The 22,545-nt window shown below is 46.2% G+C and overlaps 1 protein-coding gene across 4 annotated transcripts; it reads right to left on the bottom strand.

The window, feature by feature from the left end:
• Positions 1 to 611: 611 nt before the first annotated feature.
• mosmoa (modulator of smoothened a) lies at positions 612 to 22,477 on the bottom strand. 4 transcript variants are annotated; one of them, XR_009798702.1, is made up of 4 exons: positions 21,329 to 22,477; positions 11,530 to 11,742; positions 6,568 to 7,238; positions 612 to 809 (listed from the first exon to the last, which is right to left on the bottom strand). XR_009798702.1 is itself a non-coding variant. In XM_061845256.1 (3 exons), exons 1-3 carry the CDS (start codon positions 21,432 to 21,434, stop codon positions 7,054 to 7,056), a joined length of 504 nt encoding a protein of 167 aa, XP_061701240.1. In that variant the 5' UTR covers positions 21,435 to 22,477; the 3' UTR covers positions 2,210 to 7,053. The 4 variants fall into 4 exon arrangements, 1 of the variants encoding a protein (XP_061701240.1); XR_009798700.1 differs by lacking the exon at positions 612 to 809 and adding an exon at positions 2,210 to 3,278 and having other exon boundaries at positions 3,386 to 7,238; XR_009798701.1 differs by lacking the exon at positions 612 to 809 and adding an exon at positions 2,210 to 3,068 and having other exon boundaries at positions 3,279 to 7,238.
• Positions 22,478 to 22,545: the final 68 nt, after the last annotated feature.

Below are 22,545 nucleotides of genomic sequence, written 5' to 3' on the forward strand. Positions count from 1 at the left end.
AGGAAATTATTAATGTTCCAAAGGACGCATTATAAAATAAGGCTTAAAGCTCAAAAAGAATGAAAGATTTTGTCGAATGAGATGAAAAAAAAAAAACAACCAAGGTTCTCTCTCCGTTGGAGTCGAGACAATCGCGGGCGTGCCGACGTCGACACGCGGGCGATTTCAAATAAAACGATCACAAACGCTGAGCGGCTGAGTGGAAATAAACATCGTCCGGTCAGGGCCGGGAGACCGCCCGCGCCTCCTCCTCCTCCTCCAACTCCTGGTGCAAAAACGACACACACACACACACACACACTCGCACCTCGAAGGTGGGTCAAAGGTCAAAGGGGCCTGCTCAAACGTCCTGCCCGGTCCAAAACACATTCCTGTTCCCTCCCCATTAGTGCCAATTTTCAAAATTGAAGATTGTCATACATAAGCAAAAAAAGCTGGAACGAGATATCCATCCATCCATTTTCTTAGCCGCTTATCCTCACAAGGGCGTGCCAGAGCCTAACCCAGCTGAGAATTTTCCCATCGACTACACTCAGGAATAACAAGTCAATCGTATTAAAAAAAAAAAAAAAACAATTAATGAACTTGATTGTGTGCAATGGGATTTGAAAGGCCTGTTACAAATGATTTTCATCCGAAAATCGTGACATGATTTATTTTGACCGCGTGTATTTTAGGCCAGAAGCGCATCTCGCCTCCATCTGGATGCCGAGGCCCGTCTCGCGATCCGTCAGCGCCGATACGTCGCGCGAGGCTGACGATCGCGGGAGCCTGTCAAGCCCAACTCGTCGAACGTTCTCGCGGTCTTCCTGGCAAATACAGAGGAAATGAAATGAAAAAAAAAAAGAAGAAATGAAATCCAAAATCACGCCGGCTGTGTGGAAAGGCACTCATTATTTTCCTCTGTTTTGGTCTACATTTTTAAGGACAGTTAAAATATTGATTTTTAAATGCGATCCCTGAGTGGAACAAGACAGTTTAGTGTTATTAATGAGCCTCAATGCCGCCCCCCCCCCCCCAAAAAAACCTTTCCATATTTGCGAATGTTTCATTTCCATATCATATCCTAACCCTTGCTCACTGTCGTTGCAGCAATTACAATTTAGCGCAGTTCCCCAATTGGCCCCTCCGTACAGGGCACTTAACCACGCCCCCTGAAGTGACGTCACGCCACGTGCGCCGACGTCAGACAAACAATTAGCAAAAATGGCGGCGCAGGAAGAAAAGACGAGAGCGATTTACCAGCTGATTTCTCACTCGCATTCTTAGCGAATAGCGAAATATCGTTGAAAAGCAGACAGCAGGGCTTCAAGTATTTCAGTGGTATTTACATGCACATTTTTCGTACCGGGTCTTCGGTTTTGGAAAGGGTACGAATGGAACTCCGCCAACTAGCCTTTCAGGATACCTGTCGTCGCTATTACAAAGTCCGTGACGACACCTCTTAACCATATCGATTGTTAAAGAAAACGCTAACAAAAGCTATACTGGACCATGCGACGTTGTCCGAGGGAACGGCGGGTGCAAAAAAAAAGGGGGCGTGGTTTATGCAGATCTCTGGCCTCTGATTGGTCAGCGACGCGGATGACGCTATTGCTACGGAGGGGTCAATACTCTTTGAATCACTTATCCTCAGTAGGGTCACTGATATTTTGGTGCCATCAGTATCGAACAAATTGGACATTCTTGTTGACCTTATCGTGGACGCGTTCCTCGGACCTGGCCTGCATGTTTTTCCAAAAAGATTTCGCTTGGATGATCCTTCGTTTTGGTTCCTTCAACAGTTTTGAAATCCTATGAATTCCTCCACACGCGTGCGTGTGACAATCCAGTTTGGAATGTTACCGTTGAGCGACAGTTTGATTCAGTTTCCAGTATTTTAACACCGGAGTTGAAAAACAAGTTCATTGTTTCATTCCTATTCATTTCGCATATTGAAGTATGAATTACAATGTTTTGATGACACAAACTCAAAAGCTTTCCAAATTTAGCTGAGGTCCGATTGTTGGATGTCTTTAAAAATGTGATCAATGATATTCTGAATGTGTCCCTCACGTTTTAAGATGTCAAAAATTGACACCAGGCTAGCGAGGTTGCGACATAATTTTGAATTGACACGTGAAAATATGTCTGTCAGATGGAACAACTCCCACCGTCAGTCACACACTCGCACACATAAATATTGTTTCCTTTTTTTTTTTTTTTTTTTATTCAGTGATAAATAATTTCCTATGACCATAGGCTTTATGTGTAGACATCCATCCGATCAAGGCAAGAAACATTTGAAGAGGGCACATTTTGCCACCGTTTGAAAATAATACAAACAATGAGGTAAGAAGTTCTCTTTTCTTGCTTTTTTTTTTTTTTTTTTCGTTTTGTTCGTTTTTGTTTTTAGTTTGAGAACACATCTACGGTGCAACTATTCCCGTTAACTATGGAAGTGTCCGACGCGCGGTCCTTCCTACTCCACAAAATCCTGCCTTTGTGTCTGTACATCGTTGTCGAACAAAAACAGGCCGTGGCGCAATAACCGAACCAACAGAGAAAAAGAGAGAACGCACGTGACGAGGGGAAACTGCCAAACGAACACTTTGGGAATGAGCTCGGAGAAAGTTTTCACACGCACGGAAAGAAAGTTGCTCCCGCTTTGTACGGGAATGCGTAAACGAAAAAACACAAGAGTGGAAGTGGCTGAAACTCAGAATCAGCTTTAATGGTCCTTTCCCGCTATGTCCCCTCGAGTAGCGGCCCGACTGCCAAGGGACTCGAAATGTCCCGATTTCTCGACTTCAAAGCTGACATATTGCGAAAAATTGACTTGTTAAGCCAACTGGGCTACCAAGAGCAAAAATTTGCAGATTTGAAGTCCATTATAGTGAACCGTAATTCCCGGCCTACAAGCTGCGACTTTTTTCCACACGCTTTCAACCCTGTGGTTTATCTAGTGATGCAGCGCTAGCGTTAGCGCACCTGGTTATAAGCCTTGGTACACAGAAAGAGTTTAACGGAAGCGCCGCGCTAACGGGGCTTTCAACGCTGCGGTTCATGCGGCGCTAGTGTTAGCGCATCTGGTTATAAGCCTTGGTACACAGAAAGAGTTTAACGCTAACGCTAGCCCCACGCTAACGCTTGCCTTCAACCCTGCGGTTCATGCGGCGCTAGTGTTAGCGCACCTGGTTATAAGCCTTGGTACACAGAAAGAGTTTAACGCTAACGCTAGCCCCACGCTAACGCTTGCCTTCAACCCTGCGGTTCATGCGGCGCTAGTGTTAGCGCACCTGGTTATAAGCCTTGGTACACAGAAAGAGTTTAACGCTAGCCCCGCGCTAACGCTTGCCTTCAACCCTGCGGTTTATGCGATGATGCGGCGCTTCTGTTAGTGCACCTGGTTATAAGTCTTGGTACACAGAAAGAGTTTAATGCTAGGGCCGCACTAACGCTAGCCCCACGATAACGCTTGCTTTCAACCCTGCGGTTTATGCGGTGAGGCGGCGCTGGCGTTAGCGCACCTGGTTACAAGCCTTGGTACGCAGAAAGAGAGTTTAAAGCTGGTGCCGCGCTAACGCTAGCCCCACGCTCACGCTTGCTTTCAACCCTGCGGTTTATGCGGTGATGCGGCGCTAGCGTTAGCGCATCGGGTTATCAGCCTCGGCACACGGCTTAACGCTCGCGTTAAACTCTTTCCTGTGTGAAAAGTTTCTTTCGGCTCGTCCCGTCAGAGGTCGCCACAGCGTGACATCTCAGAGGAACGAACATTCATTGTGTACCGAGGCCTATAACCAGGTGCGCCCTGTAGGCCAGGAATTGCCGGAAATGCAACCGAATTTGTTTTTCTGGTTTTCTTATCGAATAAGCGCCAACCATCAGAACATTTGCAAAATCTTGCCATTTCCACGAGATACAAATATTGGGGTCATTCAGGATGACCTCTCCAAAACGCTCTCGCACGGGCTAACAAAATTTCTTGTTTCAGGATATTTCTTCCATATGAACGCATTTCAGTATCAAGTGTGACGCGCGCAGGACGACATGAGCGACGTGGAAAAAGATTTGAGCCGTGTGCGAGCGGAAGATGACGGATGGCGGATGAGATTCTTTCAGTAGTGAATGTTTGATTTCCGTACGAAACGTTCAAATCCTTTGACGCGTCATCCAAAAATCCACTAAAATGCGACGGTGTCCACTTCAGTATATTATATGAGTGCTTTTCATTTTACGGTGTGAGCAGATTTCAATTTGATTTGGGAAAGGATTTTAGTTGTGTAAGCAGGAAAAAAAAAAATCTGGTATGTTTCGAGTAAATGTGAGCTAAAATTCAGTAGTGTGTGTGTATAAAAAATGACAAACTAAATCAATCAGCGGTGAGTCGTGAATATGAGAGCGTTCCAGTTGTGTTTGAGCTCATCTTCAATGACGTCTGTCATACGCAAGAGCGCCTGCCCAACCCCCAAAAGTTCCATTCAACACCCGAGCCACCTTTTGAGTTGTCCACTGTATTTCCAGAAAGGTCCCCGTAAACAAACAGTTCCGAATTTAATTTTTATAAACGCCGCATGCTCACCCGAGAGGGACTTCCTTGAATCGGCTCACAGGGACATGAATGAGTTGACTGTTAGCGTTGTTTTAATGTTGCGAACCAAAACAGCAGCACCGAAGCTCATGAAGTGTGATTTAAGGTCGAATCAGTCCCCCCCCCCCTGCACAATATTAAAAATGATTTTCCTTAGCCTGCTGGTAATGTATTAAGATTTCAAAACAATTCCTGTTCCCATTTTGTTTCTTCCACTTTTAGGCTCAGCGGCCTCGTGTTGGTTGTTTTGCAACTGAACAGAACCTCTCTTTGTGCAAGGTGTGTGTGAGCAGCACCCTGAGGGCGCAGCCCCGCGAACGGGCTGACCCGCAGTCCCTGCGCCTGCGTCGTCAAATCAAAAAGAGGACAAAAAAAGATGCTCCCCGCCCGCCCGCCGGTGACCTTAAAGGAGAACACCGCCGACTGTCAACATCCACAGAAGCCAATTCCTCACCTCATGCAACGGCAGCGTTTTTTTTTGTGGAAAGGAGTCAATACTGGCCGCTATATTTAGCGGCGCGAGTCCCTCCTAACAGCTCTGAAGCAGCACACTTGTCCGCCCGACCGGCGTCCTTGCGGCGGCACTTTACCCAAACAAGACGGCCACCGAATAGGACAAATGCACGTCGACGATGGCTACATTTCACTACGGATCACTTGCATTGAACTCTTGAGATCAATACATTTGCATTTCAAATTAGGGAAGAGTCCAGAGTCCAATTTTTAGTTCACTTCTACCTGCAAACCAGCTGAACTCAATCATGATTCAGTGAAAGCGCAGCGTTGATGTTCAAACTACATTCCAGTGGCTTATAAAAGACAAAAAACGTGATATCGTGATTAAGATTTCAGCCTACTACATCATCCATCCAATTTCGGCGCCGCTTATCCTCACAAGGGTCGCGGGGAGTGCCGGAGCCTATCCCGGCTGTCAACGGCTCAGGAGGCGGGCGGGGTACACCCTGAACTGGTCGCCGGCCATTCGCAGGGCACACGGAGACAGGAACAGTCGCAATCGCACCTACGGGCAATTTAGGGTCTTCAATTAATGCACGTTGCATGTTTTTGGGACATGAGAGAAAACCGAAGTGGCCGGAGAAAAGCCACGCAGGCACGGGGACAACATGCAAACCCCACACAGGCGGGGCCGGGATTGAACCCGGGTCCTCAGAACTGCGAGGCCAACGCTTTACAGCTGCACCGCCGTGCCGCCCCCACTACATTATTGTCGGTCACAATGATGTCGCCGTTGTGCCTTGAGATACGAGTGAGCCGGTTGACAAGTTTTTCAAGACACGAGCCGTCATTTTGCTGATTTTCCTTGAATTTTTTTTTAGCTTTGACTTTGACGGGCAAAGATTTTCAGATGATGTAAACGCAACTCAGCTCACTTCACAACAAGAAAAGTTTTGGCAAATTAAAAAAAAAAAGAAAATGAAAAGGTTTCGAGCTGTTTGTTGCCAATCCCAGCTGAAGTTTACTGTCAAATTAAACTAAACAAAGAATTACACATTTGAAAACAACCTCAAAGTTTTGATGGAGATAAGGCTCTTCAGATTAATACTAATAATCCAAAATGGCACAAACGAGTTAAAAAAATAGTACCAGTGTCGCAGTGTTACAACTATTACAGAAACAAATATTGGAGTAACAACACATGCAAACATAACATTAATCATCGGCAGATAAGTTTTGATCCTCTCCGACAAACGACTGCCAACACTGTCGATTACGGATTAGTTCCATGACCGGAATCGTACTGTCCCTCGCGTGACCCGCCAGGAGCTGCACAAACTCCATTGAAAAGGAAGCTATTTAAAAAAAAAAAAAAAAAAAAAAAAAAAAAATGCTTCATTCCGATCCATTAATTAATCATTTTGGGGAAACGGATGAAAAACATTTCATTTCAATGGGGAAAGACGACGACGACGACGACGCCGACGAGCGTCGGCAAGGATCGAATTCAACTTGTTTCTCAAGGCAGCAACTGTACTTACTGGACTGAAAATCTTTGCGGATGGATCGTAGATCATAAAAGATGTTGTACTCGGTGGCAGTCGCACGCCGTATGTGGGGGGCCGGGGTCACGTGACCCTATCGAGAAACCGGCACCTCGTCACTCACACTGAAAACACTTCTGTCGAAAGGCCAACACAATTCAAATGTACGACGACAAAAAATAATAACACTGAGATAGCAACGGGGGATCGTCGCCGAGGCGTGGGGGGTCCGGGGCTTCGGTGGTCCGCCGCTATCCCTGCGGTTGCCACGGCAGCGGCACCCTTCCCGGTAGAAGGTCGCAGGCGCCCGTGGATGAAATGAAGAGCGGCCCGCCTCCCCCGCGCTCCTGCGCGCCCGCCGGACGTATCGTCATCTTTTCGTAGTTCAATACTTCACCAGGTCTTAAGATTTTCCGTCGTCGCGCGTCCCGTAAATCCCGGACAAACGGATTGCTGTGTCCGAAGGCGGCCGCGGTCCGGACTTCAGCCCGGCAGGCAGACTTTGCCGGCAAACAGCAGTCCCACGATTGTGAAGAAGATGGAGAGGACGAAGAGGACGTAGGAGGAGCCCACCACCGTGTTGTTGGGCAGCTTGTACGGCTGCCCTCCCACCTCGTTGATGTAGAAGCCGATGGGGAAGATGAGCGCCGCCATGCAGAAGAGGATCACTGAGGGTGGGGGGCACACACAAATCACATCCAGAGGTCAACGTCAGTCGCTTTATTCGGATCGCGGGACGCCAATCTTTCTTCCGCGGGACTCCTTTCGACCGGAAGGCTTAAAAGCAGGGGTGTCAAAGTCATTTTTGGGCCACCACTGTGCTTGCGGTTTCCTCCACAGGGCCCTTACAGCTGGGAAACCATAAAAATCATGAACCGCCTCAGCGTGAAATTTATGAACTACTTTTGGAATCAGAAATCAAGGGGAAGGGCTTTTCCATCTCAACTCAATTTGGAATTTTGAACAAAAAAAAAAATCATGGAAGTTGATACCCATGATTTGCCTCCGCGGGCCACACAAAATCAAGCGGCGGGCCGGATCTGGGCCCCGGGCCTTGAGTTTGACACCTGTGGCTTAAAGGCTCCCTAAATATTAGCGCTGCTGTTCCCGGAGTAAAACCGCAAATTCACTCCTTAAAGAATATTTTGGTTTCGACGCCACTGTTACAATAAGCAGAGGGAGAAAAAAAAAAAAAAATACAAAACATTTTTCTCTATTTATTTATTTTCGCTTCATCCCAAAATATTAAAAAAAAAAAAAAAGATAATCATGTTTTGAAACAACTGTAGTGAGAAACAAGGCCATCAGATTTAAGTTTCATCCGATTTCGTTTATCGATTTTCAAGAAATTAATTTGATCTGAAAAATAACCGGAAGGTTCATCAATAAATTTTAAATGGAACACTTTTTCTTTCTTTTGACAATAGATTTTCATGATTTTTCAAGTGTTTAACCAGCGTGTTTGTCCTAAAATGAGTTTGTGGCGAGCTCCGACTGCACCGCATCGTTTGTCTTCGTCACAGGATCGGACGCTATGACGTCAAAAGCACGTCGCGTGTATGTTTTTGAAACAATATGACCTAAAGTCACCGAAGGCACATTTAAATTTTGAGGTTTTGGATCAAGCCCAAATCCTCACACCAAATAAATGTGGCTCCACGGACACTTTTAAATCACTTCCGAGCTGAAAAACAGCTTTACGTTTCTCAGTCAGCTTAAAAGATGGGGGGGGGGGGAAAAAAATGTAATCATGTTTCAAGCTTTCAAAAGAGAAAGATTCAGCTCAGTTTATTTACAGTAGGTAAGACGGATCTTAAAATAGCGAGAGAAACATCGCCGCCGGCGTTCTCCGCGAGACACTTCGGATCTCCCCGAGTGGAAATATTCACCAACGAGTTCTTGGCCGTGGTACGGCAGAAGGAATGCAGCTTCTACTACTGTATGGACCTTTAACAGTAAGATGGTCTGTCTGGATAGGAATATACAAATATGGATCTCTAGCTCCAGTCTCGGGTGGAGTGGCTTAAATCGGCTACCGGTGCTGTGAACATTATTCGAATAACTTGATTACAAAATAAAGCACAAACTGGGGGCAAGCGCATTCATACATGAGCTGAGAACACAGACTCAAGACCAGACCGGTTTTGCCAGCGACGCAGCCGCCAACCTGAGCTCACAACAGCCGACTTCACGCTTTCATTCGCCGACAGGCCGGCCTCGACCTTCTAAAGCGACAGATAGTAAAAGATATTAAAATGAGGATCTCGACTTCAGGTAAACAACGGAAGTTAAAAGTTAAATATGTTGGGGAAAAACAAACAAACCAAAACAAAAAAAAAAACCACTCAAGCCACAGGAACATTCCACAAATTTGATTTGAATTCAGCGATTCGTCGCGTATGACTGAAGGAGTTGCACACTTTGACAGTTCCTGTCAAAACACATCACTCTCAATTCCATACCTATCGAGAGGTTACGGCCAGGTAAATTGCACCCAGGAAGCAGTACCACTATTCCGTTGTCACTTTTCATCACTCGTTCAAAGGATTACTACGATAACGTTGGCGTTATTGGGCGGAGCCCTCGGTTGATTGGTCGAAAGACAATGAGCAATTTCCAAGGCAAAATTCGACAAATCTAAGGTGGATTCGGACGTTTTGTCACGTGTCTCGCTTGAGTTTGTCGAAAAGTCGTCTTTGCTCAAGTTAGATCAGGTTTTTCTCCACCCGATCTTACGATCTGACCCGAACGGGCTTAATTCAAGTCCCGGCGCAGAGGTTAACAAGTCTATTGAGGTTTCTCTCTCTGGCCCTCGCATTTCAGTAATTAGTAAGTGTCACATTACATTAGTGGCACGTTGGGCTATCTCGGTTGCATACGGCCTAATTTGCAGTGATGGTTTTTTTTTTTTTTTTTTTTTTCCTGCCAATTGGCCAAGCCGTGCAGCTCAATTTCATCTTTTCATCATCTTTCTCCTCCTCACGTTCAGCGGCCAAACGGTGTGATGTTCATCGTCACAGCACAAATCCAGCAACCTTGAAAGGACAAAACAAAACATATCTGCCTCCTCATCCCTCTCGAGCCCAAAATAGAATCGCGACGGAGCAACACTATCTCGGTGCCCCGCAAAAATATATCGCTGCGGTTTTGTTTTTCTTATTTAAACCGCTTATGATTTTCATGCTGTAATGTTGCGGGGAAACAATTACAGTTCTCTATTACTATATTTGGTGTCTCGTTTGACCACTCGCGGCATGGCAATTGCTCACGATTGCCATGGCAACAGCTGACTTTTTACTCCGGGTGTAATTGCTTAACTGCCAGATGTCTGAATTCATACTGGTAAAACCAGCGATACTACAACACCGACACCACTTCAGCTGGCCCACATATTCTATTTGTACAAAGTACCTCGGAGCCATCTCGGCAGTGAGGACAACCTTTACGGTGGGCGTTCAACTGATTACTGTCGTTGACTTTACAACTCTGCATCGACATCAAAACGCCGCAGGCGGCAACTTTGCTCAGCAAACCGGACGACGGTCGTGGCGCACGCGGTGAGATTGGATGGCTCGTCAACGAGAATCGCGCGCACTCCCGCTAATTAAAACGGCTATATTTAGCATGACGGTACGTTGGATTTTTGATCGTTTCCTTTCCTTAAAAGCGGTCAGTAGCTACAAAACAAGAGGAGGAGAGGATTTTGCTGTGCTGTAAAATAAATAAATAAATCGACGACTTCATCGATGAATCAATCTCAACTCGAGGTTGATCGTAACGCCCTTGAGCAGAAAAAGAAAATCTCTCTTCAACTCCTCCTATTCACCGGCAAAGTGCTTCACGTTCTCGGGTTTCAAGTGTGCCTTCCGCAGGCTTCATGTTGCGGCATCTTTCACGGATGTCCGCCAGTATTTAGATGAGGATTCGTCCAAATTGTCCGCGTTTTGTTCCGAAGCACTCCCATTTCTTTGATAAGCTATGTTCTCGTCTCTTTATCGGCTTTGAAGACCTTTGATACCTGCCATGGCAACCAACCTCCAGAGTGTCTTGTCCGCTTGAGGTTTCTTTCCACCCAACGCATTAAGACATTCAAGACATCATGTACCAGATTCAAACTAGCAGCCCTACAAGAGTACTCAGCCCGCAGCAGTGGGTTTTTTTTCCTTGGTCCATTTCACGGTTGACCAGTTTCAGGTTATTTCAGAAGTGGACTTTATGTTCTACATTGAATTGAATCTCTGATGACCAAAAAAAAAAAATACACACACATTTTCATCACAACCGCAAAACATCCAGTACTGGCATTGTCAAGTAGCGGTACTTAGTGTTGGCTTGTAATCAAATATAAATACTTGCACTTGGTCTGCCTTTGAGCAAATGTGCTCATTGAACAGATATTTGTCTGTTTGCGATGGATTTCTTGGGGGGAAAAAAAAAACAACAATCAGCTTTTCATCCGACATGCAAATCACAAGGGACAGACGACTGCATGTGCCTGTCAAAAGAGCCCAACGCACAAGTCAGCGTTATAAAAACGCATCCGGCAGTCTCGCAACGCGTCCAAGGCTACAGTATGACGTGGCGTCATCTGTGTAAGCGTGCTCGCGGCCGTCTATTCTCTCCCATGAGCGACGCAGCCGCACCAATGCCGCCTTGTCAAAGAATGAGACGGAGGAGCTCGTCTATTTTGCAATTCTGTTGCGAAAACGACCAATTCCGGTACCGTTCCAACGAAACAAAACGAATCGAACGCAGAAGTGCCTTTTAGATTATTCAGATGCAGGGAGCACACAGGTTAACTGTTCTCTTCAATATGCGAGACTTGGGAAAATAAGACATTGCACCCTAAAAATAACATGGGGGAATTTGCTAAGGCAGCCGAGACAGTTTTTTTAAGGATGCGTCACGGCCGACTGACTGAGACGAAAGTCTGGGGGAGCAAAATCAACTCTCACTTACTGCCGGTGAAGGCAATCCAGCGGGCATATTTGGTGGCCTCTCGGCGCCAGTGTGATGCCACCAGGAGTCCGCAGGTGACGGTGAGGGAGATGATGCCCATGATGATGAAGAAAAGCGTAGTGACCCACTCAGGGGGCAACCGCGGCGGGATGCAGGTCCGGTCCCGTCCGTGGATGGTCTGACATTGGCGGACTAGGCCGACCGTGAGGGCACCTGGAAGGAGAAATGACATGTGAAAAATGCTGCCCAGGGCTGGCCCATTATTACTGGGGTGCCATATTGGAACACATCACCGTTAAAAATAAATGGCTCCGAGATTGATGTGATTTTGAAAAAAAAAAAAAAAAAAATGCACAAGTAGTGAAGACTGTCCTGACTTTCGCTAACAACCCAGGCTAAACTTAGCCCCCCCCCCCCCCCCACACACACACACACACTCATCATATACAGACAGTAAGTGCTGCACCGTCTTTTGGCATCTCAGGGCCTTGAAAATGAGCACAAAGGGTTTGAAGCGAATACGACACCTGACACAGAACCGGCCGGCATCCACTTGGCGAGGAAAGCGTCTCGGGGGAGATGTGCAGCGGGAGAGGAGCGAGCCCGAGCTAAAATGAAGTCAAGTGGGATACTTGAAGCTCTCTTTCTGCACGGCTGCGTACGTGAACTGCTGTTGTTAGCTTATATTCAAAAACTTTAGCTTGTAGAGGGTCAACATGCACACCCGGTGACAGAAACTCGGGATTTGACGATCCACCCCAAAGTCCAGCTTACATAAGTAACCTCTGCACCGAATGGAACGCAGGGAAAAATAAGCGTGGCAAGTTCAAATGGGACAGTGTCACACTGGAGCCATTTCGGGGAATTTGTGTCGAAAATAATGACATGTACCTTACAGAAAAAACAAAAACAAAAACAAAGTGTGGCTGCCCCTGTGACAATTGGACAAATTACGCCACAGGCCAAGCAGGAAAGTATCAGCATCTTCAATTTGACTGCCAAGGTGAGGGGACGTTCGTCTCCACAACTTGAGCTTCATCTAGGCTCACTTGCTCACTTCCTCTTCATTAAACAGATGAAACAATCAATGACTGATGACTTGTGTATTGGTCATATCAGCCTTTCATTATTACAAAATTGCTATGGAACCTCTGTAAATAGAAGAGCAGCGTATCAGACATTTCTACTGTATTCGGGTGCCAGGGGGAATCACATTTGTAATTTGTTTCAGGAGCAGGAAAGGTTGTAAAACTCGGGTTTATATTGACATTACTGAGCATCGTAGCAGCGCCGAGAAAAATTATATTGCAACTATTCACATCAATGTACACGAGCTGACTTGTTTGAAGAAACTCAAGAGCAAGATGGAAGATGCAAGGGAAAAGCAGCGGTAGCTGACGCTCAACAGTTCAGCCGATGGTGTCAAAATGAAGGCCGACAACTTCTCTCCGGTCGTACCAATTGTTGTTGGAGGTGTGTTTTCGGGCTGCGCAAAACGCTCCTGCACCAAACTTTTGCACCACGTCTGATGGGCCCGACTTTTTAGAAAGGCAGTGTCTCAATGGGGCGACTGTATTATTTACGACACGGTTTCAATTAAAGATTGAAACTCGAAGGTCGCTGCGACACCGACTTTTAACAGACAGCCCTCGAAACTGCAATCGTTCTGTCGTCTTTTTGCGCAGCTAGCGTGACAAAAACCACACTGCAAGATGATGAGAGCGCACTGGACACGATCGCCACATCGGATCCGACAGAAGGACAAACGTGTAGCCTTCGGTCGCGAAATGAGGAAGAGCGGCGTCGCGGCAAAACGTGTCAGCAGTCAGGGCGGGAACATGCTTCACTGGCGCTGGTGCAGCCACTCTAGACGGCGGAATTCAATTAGGCTGCGCCTCGAGGGGAATTTCTACCTGACTAAGCGAAAGCAGATTAGTGCAGCGCTCACTTGATGCCTGCGCGTGCTTTCAATCAGTGGCTTAGCCGTCACGAGTAGTTAACAAATGTAGACAAATAACGGGGTGCCGTTGGCGCCACTGCCACGCAATTGCCTGGCAAAAAAAGTTCCAAAAGGGTTCTCAACGGTGTCATCCGGACACTGCAGTCCAAAGCACCAAATGATTACACAGTGATGGGGATAAAAACAAATCCTTCCTACTGGCCGCCTTGATTTGAATCCATCAACATTCCAACCATATTTGTGCGTGACGTCCATTTTGGAAAGCGCCATCGTCACCCCAGGGGTGCGAGAGGAAATCCTGCCCCTCGTGTAAAACCCGGCGACGGCCCAGCTTTTACTGCTACAGCAAAACACAACCTCTAATGAGCCCATTCAAAACATGCCAGCGGTTCCGAAGTAACACCAATCGTATGGTTCAATTTGAGCCCAACGCGACAGCAAGGGGTAGTTTCGCCTTAAAGCGTGTCTTATCGCCGCGGTAATTCCCTTGTCGTTCAGCGGAACACTTATGCAATCACTCCACGGGGAAAGAAAACGGAGGTCACGGCCAAAGACAAAAACAACACCGAGATGACTCAGAGGCTATTTCTAAAAGTCACCCTTCTCTTGCACGTTGAAGAACGGGAGGCGAGTGTGCTGAAAACAGGAGACGTCGCTTTACGACCGCTTCCCCAGAATTTCTGGGTCTCCTGCCGTTTCACTGGCTCTCGGTGGAATGTCCGCCAACTGGAGGTGATGGACCACGGCACGGAAAACAAGCAGCAGCCTGTGGCGGTGAAAATGTTTTCTCCACAAAATGTTAGCAGATCTGCAAAGTCGGAGTGTGTTTTGACGGGATGGACCCTTTTTTTCGAGCGCTTCTTTGCGATCTTTATTTACACAGAGTCTTTGTTCTGAGAAACAAACAGAAAGACACCCCGTACCGATTTGAAGCAATTCGTTAAATGTGAGACGGCGGGGTCATGACATACCGCTCTCGTAGTTTGCGGTTGAATCTAACTTGACAAACACCCCACACTCGAGGTTGAACCGATTGGTCGATACGTCGACTTTATCGCCGCGCGATGACGATTATAGCTTGAAGTCGTCTAAGCGCCAATCACACGTTTTGGCATTAACAACACGGATGCCTCACTGCAAACAACTGGTGGTGGGTCCGCGCGCAAAATACAAGCGGCGCCTCAAGGATTGGCTTGCAAGGATTGGGGGGGGGGGGGGGGGGGAGAAAAATACATTTTTAAACACACCTCACAAAAAAGGATCGTCTCGAAGAAACATCGCAAAATTGGACATTTTTGCTGACTGACATTGATTGCAAGGCGGTGAAAATGTTCCTTTTTCTCCAAGATTGGGTGTAACCATCTTACGATTGTCACTCAACCACTACTGCTCATGTTTGAACAGAAATATCAGAAATTCCAACCTATACCATCATTATATGTATCACAGCACAATATTGATACAAAAGCATGAAAAATCTATCCATCACTCAACTTACAATGGTGAACACTACAAAAACTGCCACTGACGAATGCAATTTTGTCTCGGTTGCTTCTGCGCGATCAACTGAATTCTTGAAAATAAATTCATCAATTACACTTTCCATCCTACTCGTGTTCGCTTCTCCAGTTACAAAGAACGCAGATGCCTTTCTGCAAATAGCTCGATTAGCGGACAAAGGCTGTCGAGTTATGCTGCTTGCTCCAGTTTTTAGTTCCTTCCTGGATTTAAAGCGACTCTCACTTAGCTCTGAAACAGGATGTGGGTCGAATAGGGTTGACAAATAAAACCCTACACATAAAAGGTTAGCGAGAGCTTCAACCACAGCTAGCGATCTGAGCAAAACGTTCACACGGTGTTGCACGTGCACGCCTCCGGAACCGACAAAATGCACACCCATTAGGCGGCAGACATTACCTCCATTACTTCCCCGTGGCTCGTTTACAGACAATTTTCAATGATAAGGGCGGCTGACGTTCGCGCCTCTTCTGCCCTGCAATCAACTGACTCGGATAACAACGAGCCTCTTGCCAAGCGTCGGTCTAAATGAGAGGAAATGACTGCGGTGACTGCGCGTCCTCACCATGGCGATAGTATCATTAGCAGGGTACTGTTGTTTGTAAACTCTGGAGGGACGAGTCAAAGGGCCTTTTGAAATCTGCGCTGGGCGCAAAACAACAGCAGCCGGCAGCTATTTTCTCGCTAACGGCGCCCACCAACACTAGAGCACAAATGAAGCCCATATTTGCTCATACTTTCTCTTAGAATGGTAAACAAACCTTAAAAGTTGATGAAAAACATCACAAGACCAGTGTATTGACGCACACCTGGAATTTGAACAACCATCCATCCATAATCTGAGCCACTTATCCTCACAAGGATCGCAGGAATGCTGGAGCCTATTCTGGCCATCATCGGCCAGGAGGCCTGGTACACCCTGAACTGGGTGCCAGCCAATCGCAGCGCATAGAATTTCGACAAATTCCCATAAAAAAAAAGGTGTTTATTATGAATAAGAGTATTTGTACGTCATGATTGCAAATATTACTTTTAGGAAATGGGTTCAGTAAACCAACGTGCAGTAGGCCAGCGAATAACTTTTGCCGCCATATCAAGCGTTGCAGTCCTTGCACGACCCCATCCAAAGGCTTTTGCACAACTCCTTGGGCAGAAACCTCAAGGTGACGAGCAGGTGGTCAAAACATTGAGATTTCCTGTTACATTGGAAATGTTATACATATAAAAAAAAAAAAAAACATCGTCAAGGAAATTCAAGCCTATTTACCAGTCAATGCTGTAGTACACATCAAAGAAAGAATTACACATTGTTTATTCCATCAAACACCACATAACTGTTTCATGGAATGCCACAAGCTTCATGCCAACGTGCCGTGAACAGGCTAAGAGAACTAGCATTGAAGTTCCGTCTTATTGTCTCGAAGCAAAACAGTGCAGCAACAGATGTAGACAGAAAATAGCTGTCTAATCCTCAAAGGCATTTCTCTATCCTCTGGGAAAACAACTATAACGATAGTACTGCAGCTTCCTGAGCAGTTCTGACCACCATCATAAGTATGCGGGAATTATACCGCCACCTGGTGGTCACGGTACGCAGCTCAGAACAGTGATTGCACGATACGTAAATTCTTCACTTCGTCACATTCCATTAAATTCTGTTACTGTCGTACATTTTTATAAAGTACCACGATCCATAGAACTTTTTTTTTTTTTTTCAGGGCTCATTGTATGTGACGAATTGCTACCAAAGTTCAGGCCAGAAGGAAGTCCTGGCATCTCCCTCTTCACGTTTATACTTTTCAATTCGTACCTGAGATATTTACGGCGTTGAATATCTGTTCCATTGTTGTGGTTTTGCACCAAACGTTGCCGTCTTTATTGTTCGCATTCGGTTCGATATCGACTTCTGCGTAATTATGCAGCAAATGAGTTGCATTCATTGGAATGCTACCGACTGGCAAGTTGCTGCAAGGTCGGGAAATCTATTGCTGTACATCTCGATTGCTTTGGGTAAACACCATCAACTTGTTGATAGGAGCATTACATTAATTAAATTCCGCAAGTTCAACAGCGCGGGTTGGAACAGATCCATTTCTCATGCCCGTCCTGTGTTGGGATTCAAGCCTCAGGATTCACACGCACGACTTCCATAAACAGGAAAGACGGCGAGTGGTCGAAAGGGGCCGCTGAGGATGACTTTGGGGGGTGCCGGAAATCAAACAACAAAACCTAACGAAAACAGCGTCACGTTTTGCAGCTTGTAAGAATCAATCACTGGTCTCGGGCAGGAATGAGAAGATACGATTGGATTGGATTTAGCAGTTCTCAGACGTGATTGAGGATGACTTTCACGTTAAGCGGCGAGTTTGGAGGGCAGTTGTTCAGCGACGCTGCCGAGAATCACACTTTTCTGTCTGCAGACCGCAGCAACAAAGGCCCAGCACAGGAAATCAGCTTCGAGTGTTATTGCCCGAGGAGATCACGCCGATGTGAGGACAATGTCAAGGTCTTTGGGGTCATTCACTGCACCTGTTATCGTCATCTGACGCGTTTCTGCTGGACTGGATCTTGAAGCTCTGACTGACCCTTCGGGGATCACTCGGAAATTTTGAGCTTCAAAACTTTCACGCCAGTATCTCGATGCCTCTCCTTACAATCAATTATGGAATCACACAGATCCGACTCTTGAGTGTGATACCGTGGCTCTGCTCTCATAGAGTGATGCCAGGTACTTATCTGATAAGAATCTTGAAGCGGATTCCTCAAAGTGTCTGGTTTTGATCACATTTTCCTTTCCCGACATCAAAGTGTGCTGAAAATGATGCGTTTGCTGATTTTTGTTAGCAGTCGAGCGATTCTTAACTCATTCACTTCTGTTGAAGATGGTCTTGCCCAGCTTCTCCGTGAAATTAAAAGTTTGCTAACCACTGTGATAACGGATAAATCCCTGGTGACGCCGGCATTTCGTCAATTTGGATCGGATATCAGCACATCTTTAGAGTAGAAGATGAAGATTAGGTAGCACATCTGTGCTTGTCCCAGCTTATAAGGGCCAGAAATTCAGTCCAGGTGGCAGTCGGACAGGTTTAGGCACTCGACAATCGAAAGGAGTAAGTACATGCATGGTACAGAGAGAGACTGTCGCGGTAAGTAGTTTAGCAAGCGCATCATCGTTTTGAGGAATGTGAATAAGAAACATGACGTGAAAAAAACACTGATGTTCAACTTGAGCCATTCGAGTCAGCGTCGCTCACGACGTGTTCTTTAGTTGTATCTGTGTGCGTGACATTATACAATATGCCATTTAAAAAAAAAAAAAAAAAAAAAAGCCCTTTCTCTTTGAGATGTCAAAATAGCAACAACAAAAAAATAGTGTCAAAGTCACCGTTCTGATTGCATGCTTCATTAGACAAAAAGCCCATTTTCTCCACTTTTTGTTCAGAACACGTTTAGGGTGAAACCAACCCATGTTTGACCTGTTAATACTAAAGAACGGAAAAGGCATACAAGCAAATGTATTGCCTTGTGAAAGAACATCGTGTACTTTATTCTGTGTGTGTGTGTGTGTACATTCAATGTTAATATTGCTACAGAAGATAATATTCTGTGGGTCTTGAAAGACGTATCACCATAATGCTCTCATGCGACTGACAATATGGGAAACCGCTTTGAAAACGGCTGGCAGCGTATGAATGAATTATGCTCGTAAAGGCACGTGATTGCAATAAAAACACAAAACCAAAAAGGTGAAATGTGCGAGGCTCCGGACCCTTCAACGGTTTCTGTATGCAAATGATTTCAGAGCAGGTCATGTGCATCAGTGCGTTACGCATATTCTCTTCACTTTAGTTCAGCGAACGTCAGAAAAATAAACTCTACAAGGACGTTTGACTTTTTCTTTGAAAAGAAAAAAAAAAAAGAAATTTGATGACGACGACGGAGCCAGAAAAAGCCTCTTTGCGATTTTGGATAGCGGTAAATGTGTTTCTGTCCTAGCTGCTAACTGCAATATTGTCAGCCTAATAGCTTGTTTGCCAGAGACTTTTTGACCCATTGTTATTGTAGATATATAAATATACATACGTATTTTTTGTTCATGCTTTAGGTCGGTGTAGTCAAGGCAACTAGACTATTCTTGTTTGGTGAATTTGTAGTCTTTTCACACTTTCTGAAAATGACTTGGGCAATTATGCTACTAGGCTAACGATATGGCTAAAACATGGGGGAAACATTTTTTTAACTTTCATTTCGGTAGCCCTGTAGCATAGTCGCCTTTGTCATTTTTAGATGGTTTTGTCTAACGAAAAAATAGCTTTTTTAATGATTGAGCGTGTACTAACAGAAGAGAACTGCAATTTTTAAATTATTTTTATTGAGAGTATGACTGCAAATCAAAAACGACGTAGATAATTATGCTATTCGGCCTACGCACATGTACTGTAACGCATTTTTGTAAATAGGTTCCCCCCAAAATAAGTTGTGGGCAGTGTTGAACTAAGAATGTTATATTGTTACATTAAAAATTGTGTATACCGTTAAAAAAATATATGAAATTGACCATGGAAATATTTCTTTTTTTTTTTTCCAAGTGAAATTCAAAAAAAAGTATATAAAAAAATTCCCAACTTTAATTCTTGTGACAGCGTAAGCCTAACCATTCATGCCCGTACTAGTTTTTATTATTACAAGTGAGAGACAGTCCACGGCCGGTGTTTTGCTTTTTAAAGCAAAACAGCGGAAAACAATCCTTTGGACACTCGTTCCTTTGTCTGCGCTTGTCTTTCCACTGTCACCCAACACACAAAGCGCACCGAGATCAGCCCAGCACAATAGTCCGACAGATATGGAAGCGACATCTGCGACAGTCAAGACAGAGGAAGTTGGTCACTCCTCGACACCCACGCCGACTTACAACGCCGGATCGTCATCCATTTTGGCAAGGGGACAATCGAGCGGACGGCACGCCAGCCGACGCTTATCATCATTAACTTGCACGCCGGAATTCACGACGTGCGAAATTGCTAATTCTGTTGCGGAATGCGCGGTTGTTGACGATGAACCCTCCCTGACCCAGTTGCTGCAGCGGGAACAAAGAGAGGCGCAGCTGTCTGTCAAGAGAACCTGCACGCTTCCAGGAACGGCCGCGTTCAGCTTCTGCTCTCGGGACAAAACCAAAGTACAACAGCAAGAATCGGAGCAGTCACGGGCACAATAATCGATTCATTGAGCGATAAGAATTTGCCCTGTGCGTGCGGAATTGAGTCGATTATCATCTTGATGCGAGTGAGGCGAAAGGGAATTGCCTAACGATGCGCTCTTGATTTGGTCTGAATCAGTTTGCTGTGTCGAGAAGCCAAAATGACGTCACATTCTGATGAGGAGGCTGGCTGGGCAGAAGCTGAATTTTGCAATGTTTGGATGAATAACTCGTTTCGACGGAACGCACTGGAGACGCACGTTCGTATGTGTAAAAAAAAAAAAAAAAAAAATACAATTCACAAAAGGCTATTAAAATGAAGTCCAAAAGTAAAAGTACTTAAGTAGCTGTAGGTCTCAGCTTTTCTGCACTTTGTGAACAAAAAAAAAAACGTGTGCTTGCCGTGCTAGTACACCACTTAATTTCCTAGTACACGCCTGCCTTGCGGAATCGGTCCGGACATACTACAAAGTTTATCGGATTTCTTTCGCCAGTTCCAGAAAAATAGGACACCAGTCGGATGACCATAAAGTGTATAGTTCTTCATTTAAAGATCACGTGGAAAACATGAATAAGGAAGTCAAAGACCTTCATTTTTGCCAGCGCGATACTGCTACTCGCTCACCACTCGAACCTATGGACAATTTAGAGACCTGCCATTTTGGGAATGCGGGAGGAAACGCGTCAATGTGGCAAACTCCAAACAAGAGGGCCTGACATGACTCAGAAAACGGATGGGTGGATTTTTAAGACTTTGGTGACCTGGACCTGGAAGCAGATCTTCACGATCTTCAGGAAGTCGCCACGGTGATTTCAGGAAGTGATTCTCAAAGTATGTTACGCGTAACACTTTTGGTACAGTTCAGCGAAACGTCCGCAAGAACTCATTGCCCTGAACCTTTTTCTGTACTTTTTTTTAGAGTCCGTGTTAATTGAATGGCGGTGCTTGTGGGAGAACCAAGTACTGGATTGTTGTAGGTGGGACAAGTTTCTTCGGTACGGGGCCTCGAAGTGCACATAAATGAAAGGAAGGCGTTCATGTAGCGTGACTTGGAGGGCTCGCACATGTGGCATGTTTGTTGCCAAATGCACCTGCAGCACGACAAAAGTGTGGTTCCGTTTACCTGCCGATTCGCCGGTGTTGATCCAGTCCGGGTTGGCGATGCTGGCGATGGCAAAGATATCCGCCGCCAGGAACAGGCACCCTGAAATGATGGTCAGCTTATCCATAGTTCCTCCCCGTCAATGACGACGGCGGACGGCGGGGATTAGCGGAGGACAAATGCGGCGGTCGTTGTTCAAATGTGACCCCGGGGAGAGGGAAAGAGCGGGCCGGCTGTTGTCAGTCTAACCTCGCCCTCCCCCCGCGCCTTCTAGCAGCTCAGCGGCAGCCCCTCCGTTTTGCTTCCCATTTTTCGCAGCAATGTTTCAGCGTCCATCTCCGCGCCGGCCGGCCGGCCGGCCGTCCGTCCGACAAAGGCTCCCGGCTAAAGCGCTCGCCTGGTCGCGAGCATCGGACGCGGCTGTAGCTTAGCTACTTCCCAGATTCGGGCTCCGTGAGCCGAGCTGCGGCCCGTCGGCTGCTCGACGGCATTTCACACGCGAACCGAGACGCCCGAGAAGCCAAGCAGCAGCAGCAGCAGCAGCATCCGTCGGGTTTTGTTGTTTTTCCACCCCCGCCAAGTCAACGCAGATAGCGCGAGCTCATCACCGTCTCGCCTCCCCTGGACGGTTCTCACTCGGTTCAGCTAGCAGAGCAACCTCACTCCTCCCCGCTCCTTGTTCTCCTTCCGTGGACTGGTGGTGGGGCGCAGGCGTCTTAAAAGTCCACGACACGCCGTTAAAGGTCCGAAAAGTGAGCGTCAAAATGGCCCCGTACCGTGGTTGTCATTACGCGTCCCAGCCGAGGAGTTCGCCGCCGCTAGCCGAGCCGAGCCGAGCCGAGTCGAGCCTCCCGTTCCGCCTCATGACATCAGGCCGAACGTGAACACCCACTCTCCCCACTTGGGCCACGCACTGGCCCGCGCTGTTCGGGTCCCGCAGGAGGGGGGCTTCGTTCGCTACTCTCGCGATATCGCGTCAAAATCATTGCACGCCTGTTACACTTTTGTGTGTGCCTGTGTATTACAAATAGTGGCCTAATTGCAAGAATAAATTCAGGACAGTATATCTTGAAATACACGACTACACCACGAAATAAAAAACTACTGTATATTACTACATAAATACGTGTGAAATATTTAACTATTTCAACGGCTTGTAAAATGGACGGATGGCTGTTTTATTCATTCAAATATGAATTTATTTTGTGAATACCCTACGTACTGTTTCATTGGCCATC

Source organism: Syngnathoides biaculeatus, chromosome 16 (genome assembly GCF_019802595.1).
Source record: "Syngnathoides biaculeatus isolate LvHL_M chromosome 16, ASM1980259v1, whole genome shotgun sequence".
In the NCBI taxonomy this organism is placed as follows: Eukaryota; Metazoa; Chordata; class Actinopteri; order Syngnathiformes; family Syngnathidae; genus Syngnathoides; species Syngnathoides biaculeatus.

Excerpts from the sequence above, each read along its gene's own strand:
- mosmoa (XM_061845256.1), bottom strand. The coding sequence starts at position 21,434 with ATGGATAAGCTGACCATCATTTCAGGGTGCCTGTTCCTGGCGGCGGAT. Across the intron at positions 11,743-21,328 it reads CAACACCGGCGAATCGGCAG|GTGCCCTCACGGTCGGCCTA; the intron begins GTAAACGGAACC and ends TTCTCCTTCCAG. Across the intron at positions 7,239-11,529 it reads CTGGATTGCCTTCACCGGCA|TGATCCTCTTCTGCATGGCG; the intron begins GTAAGTGAGAGT and ends CCCCACCCTCAG.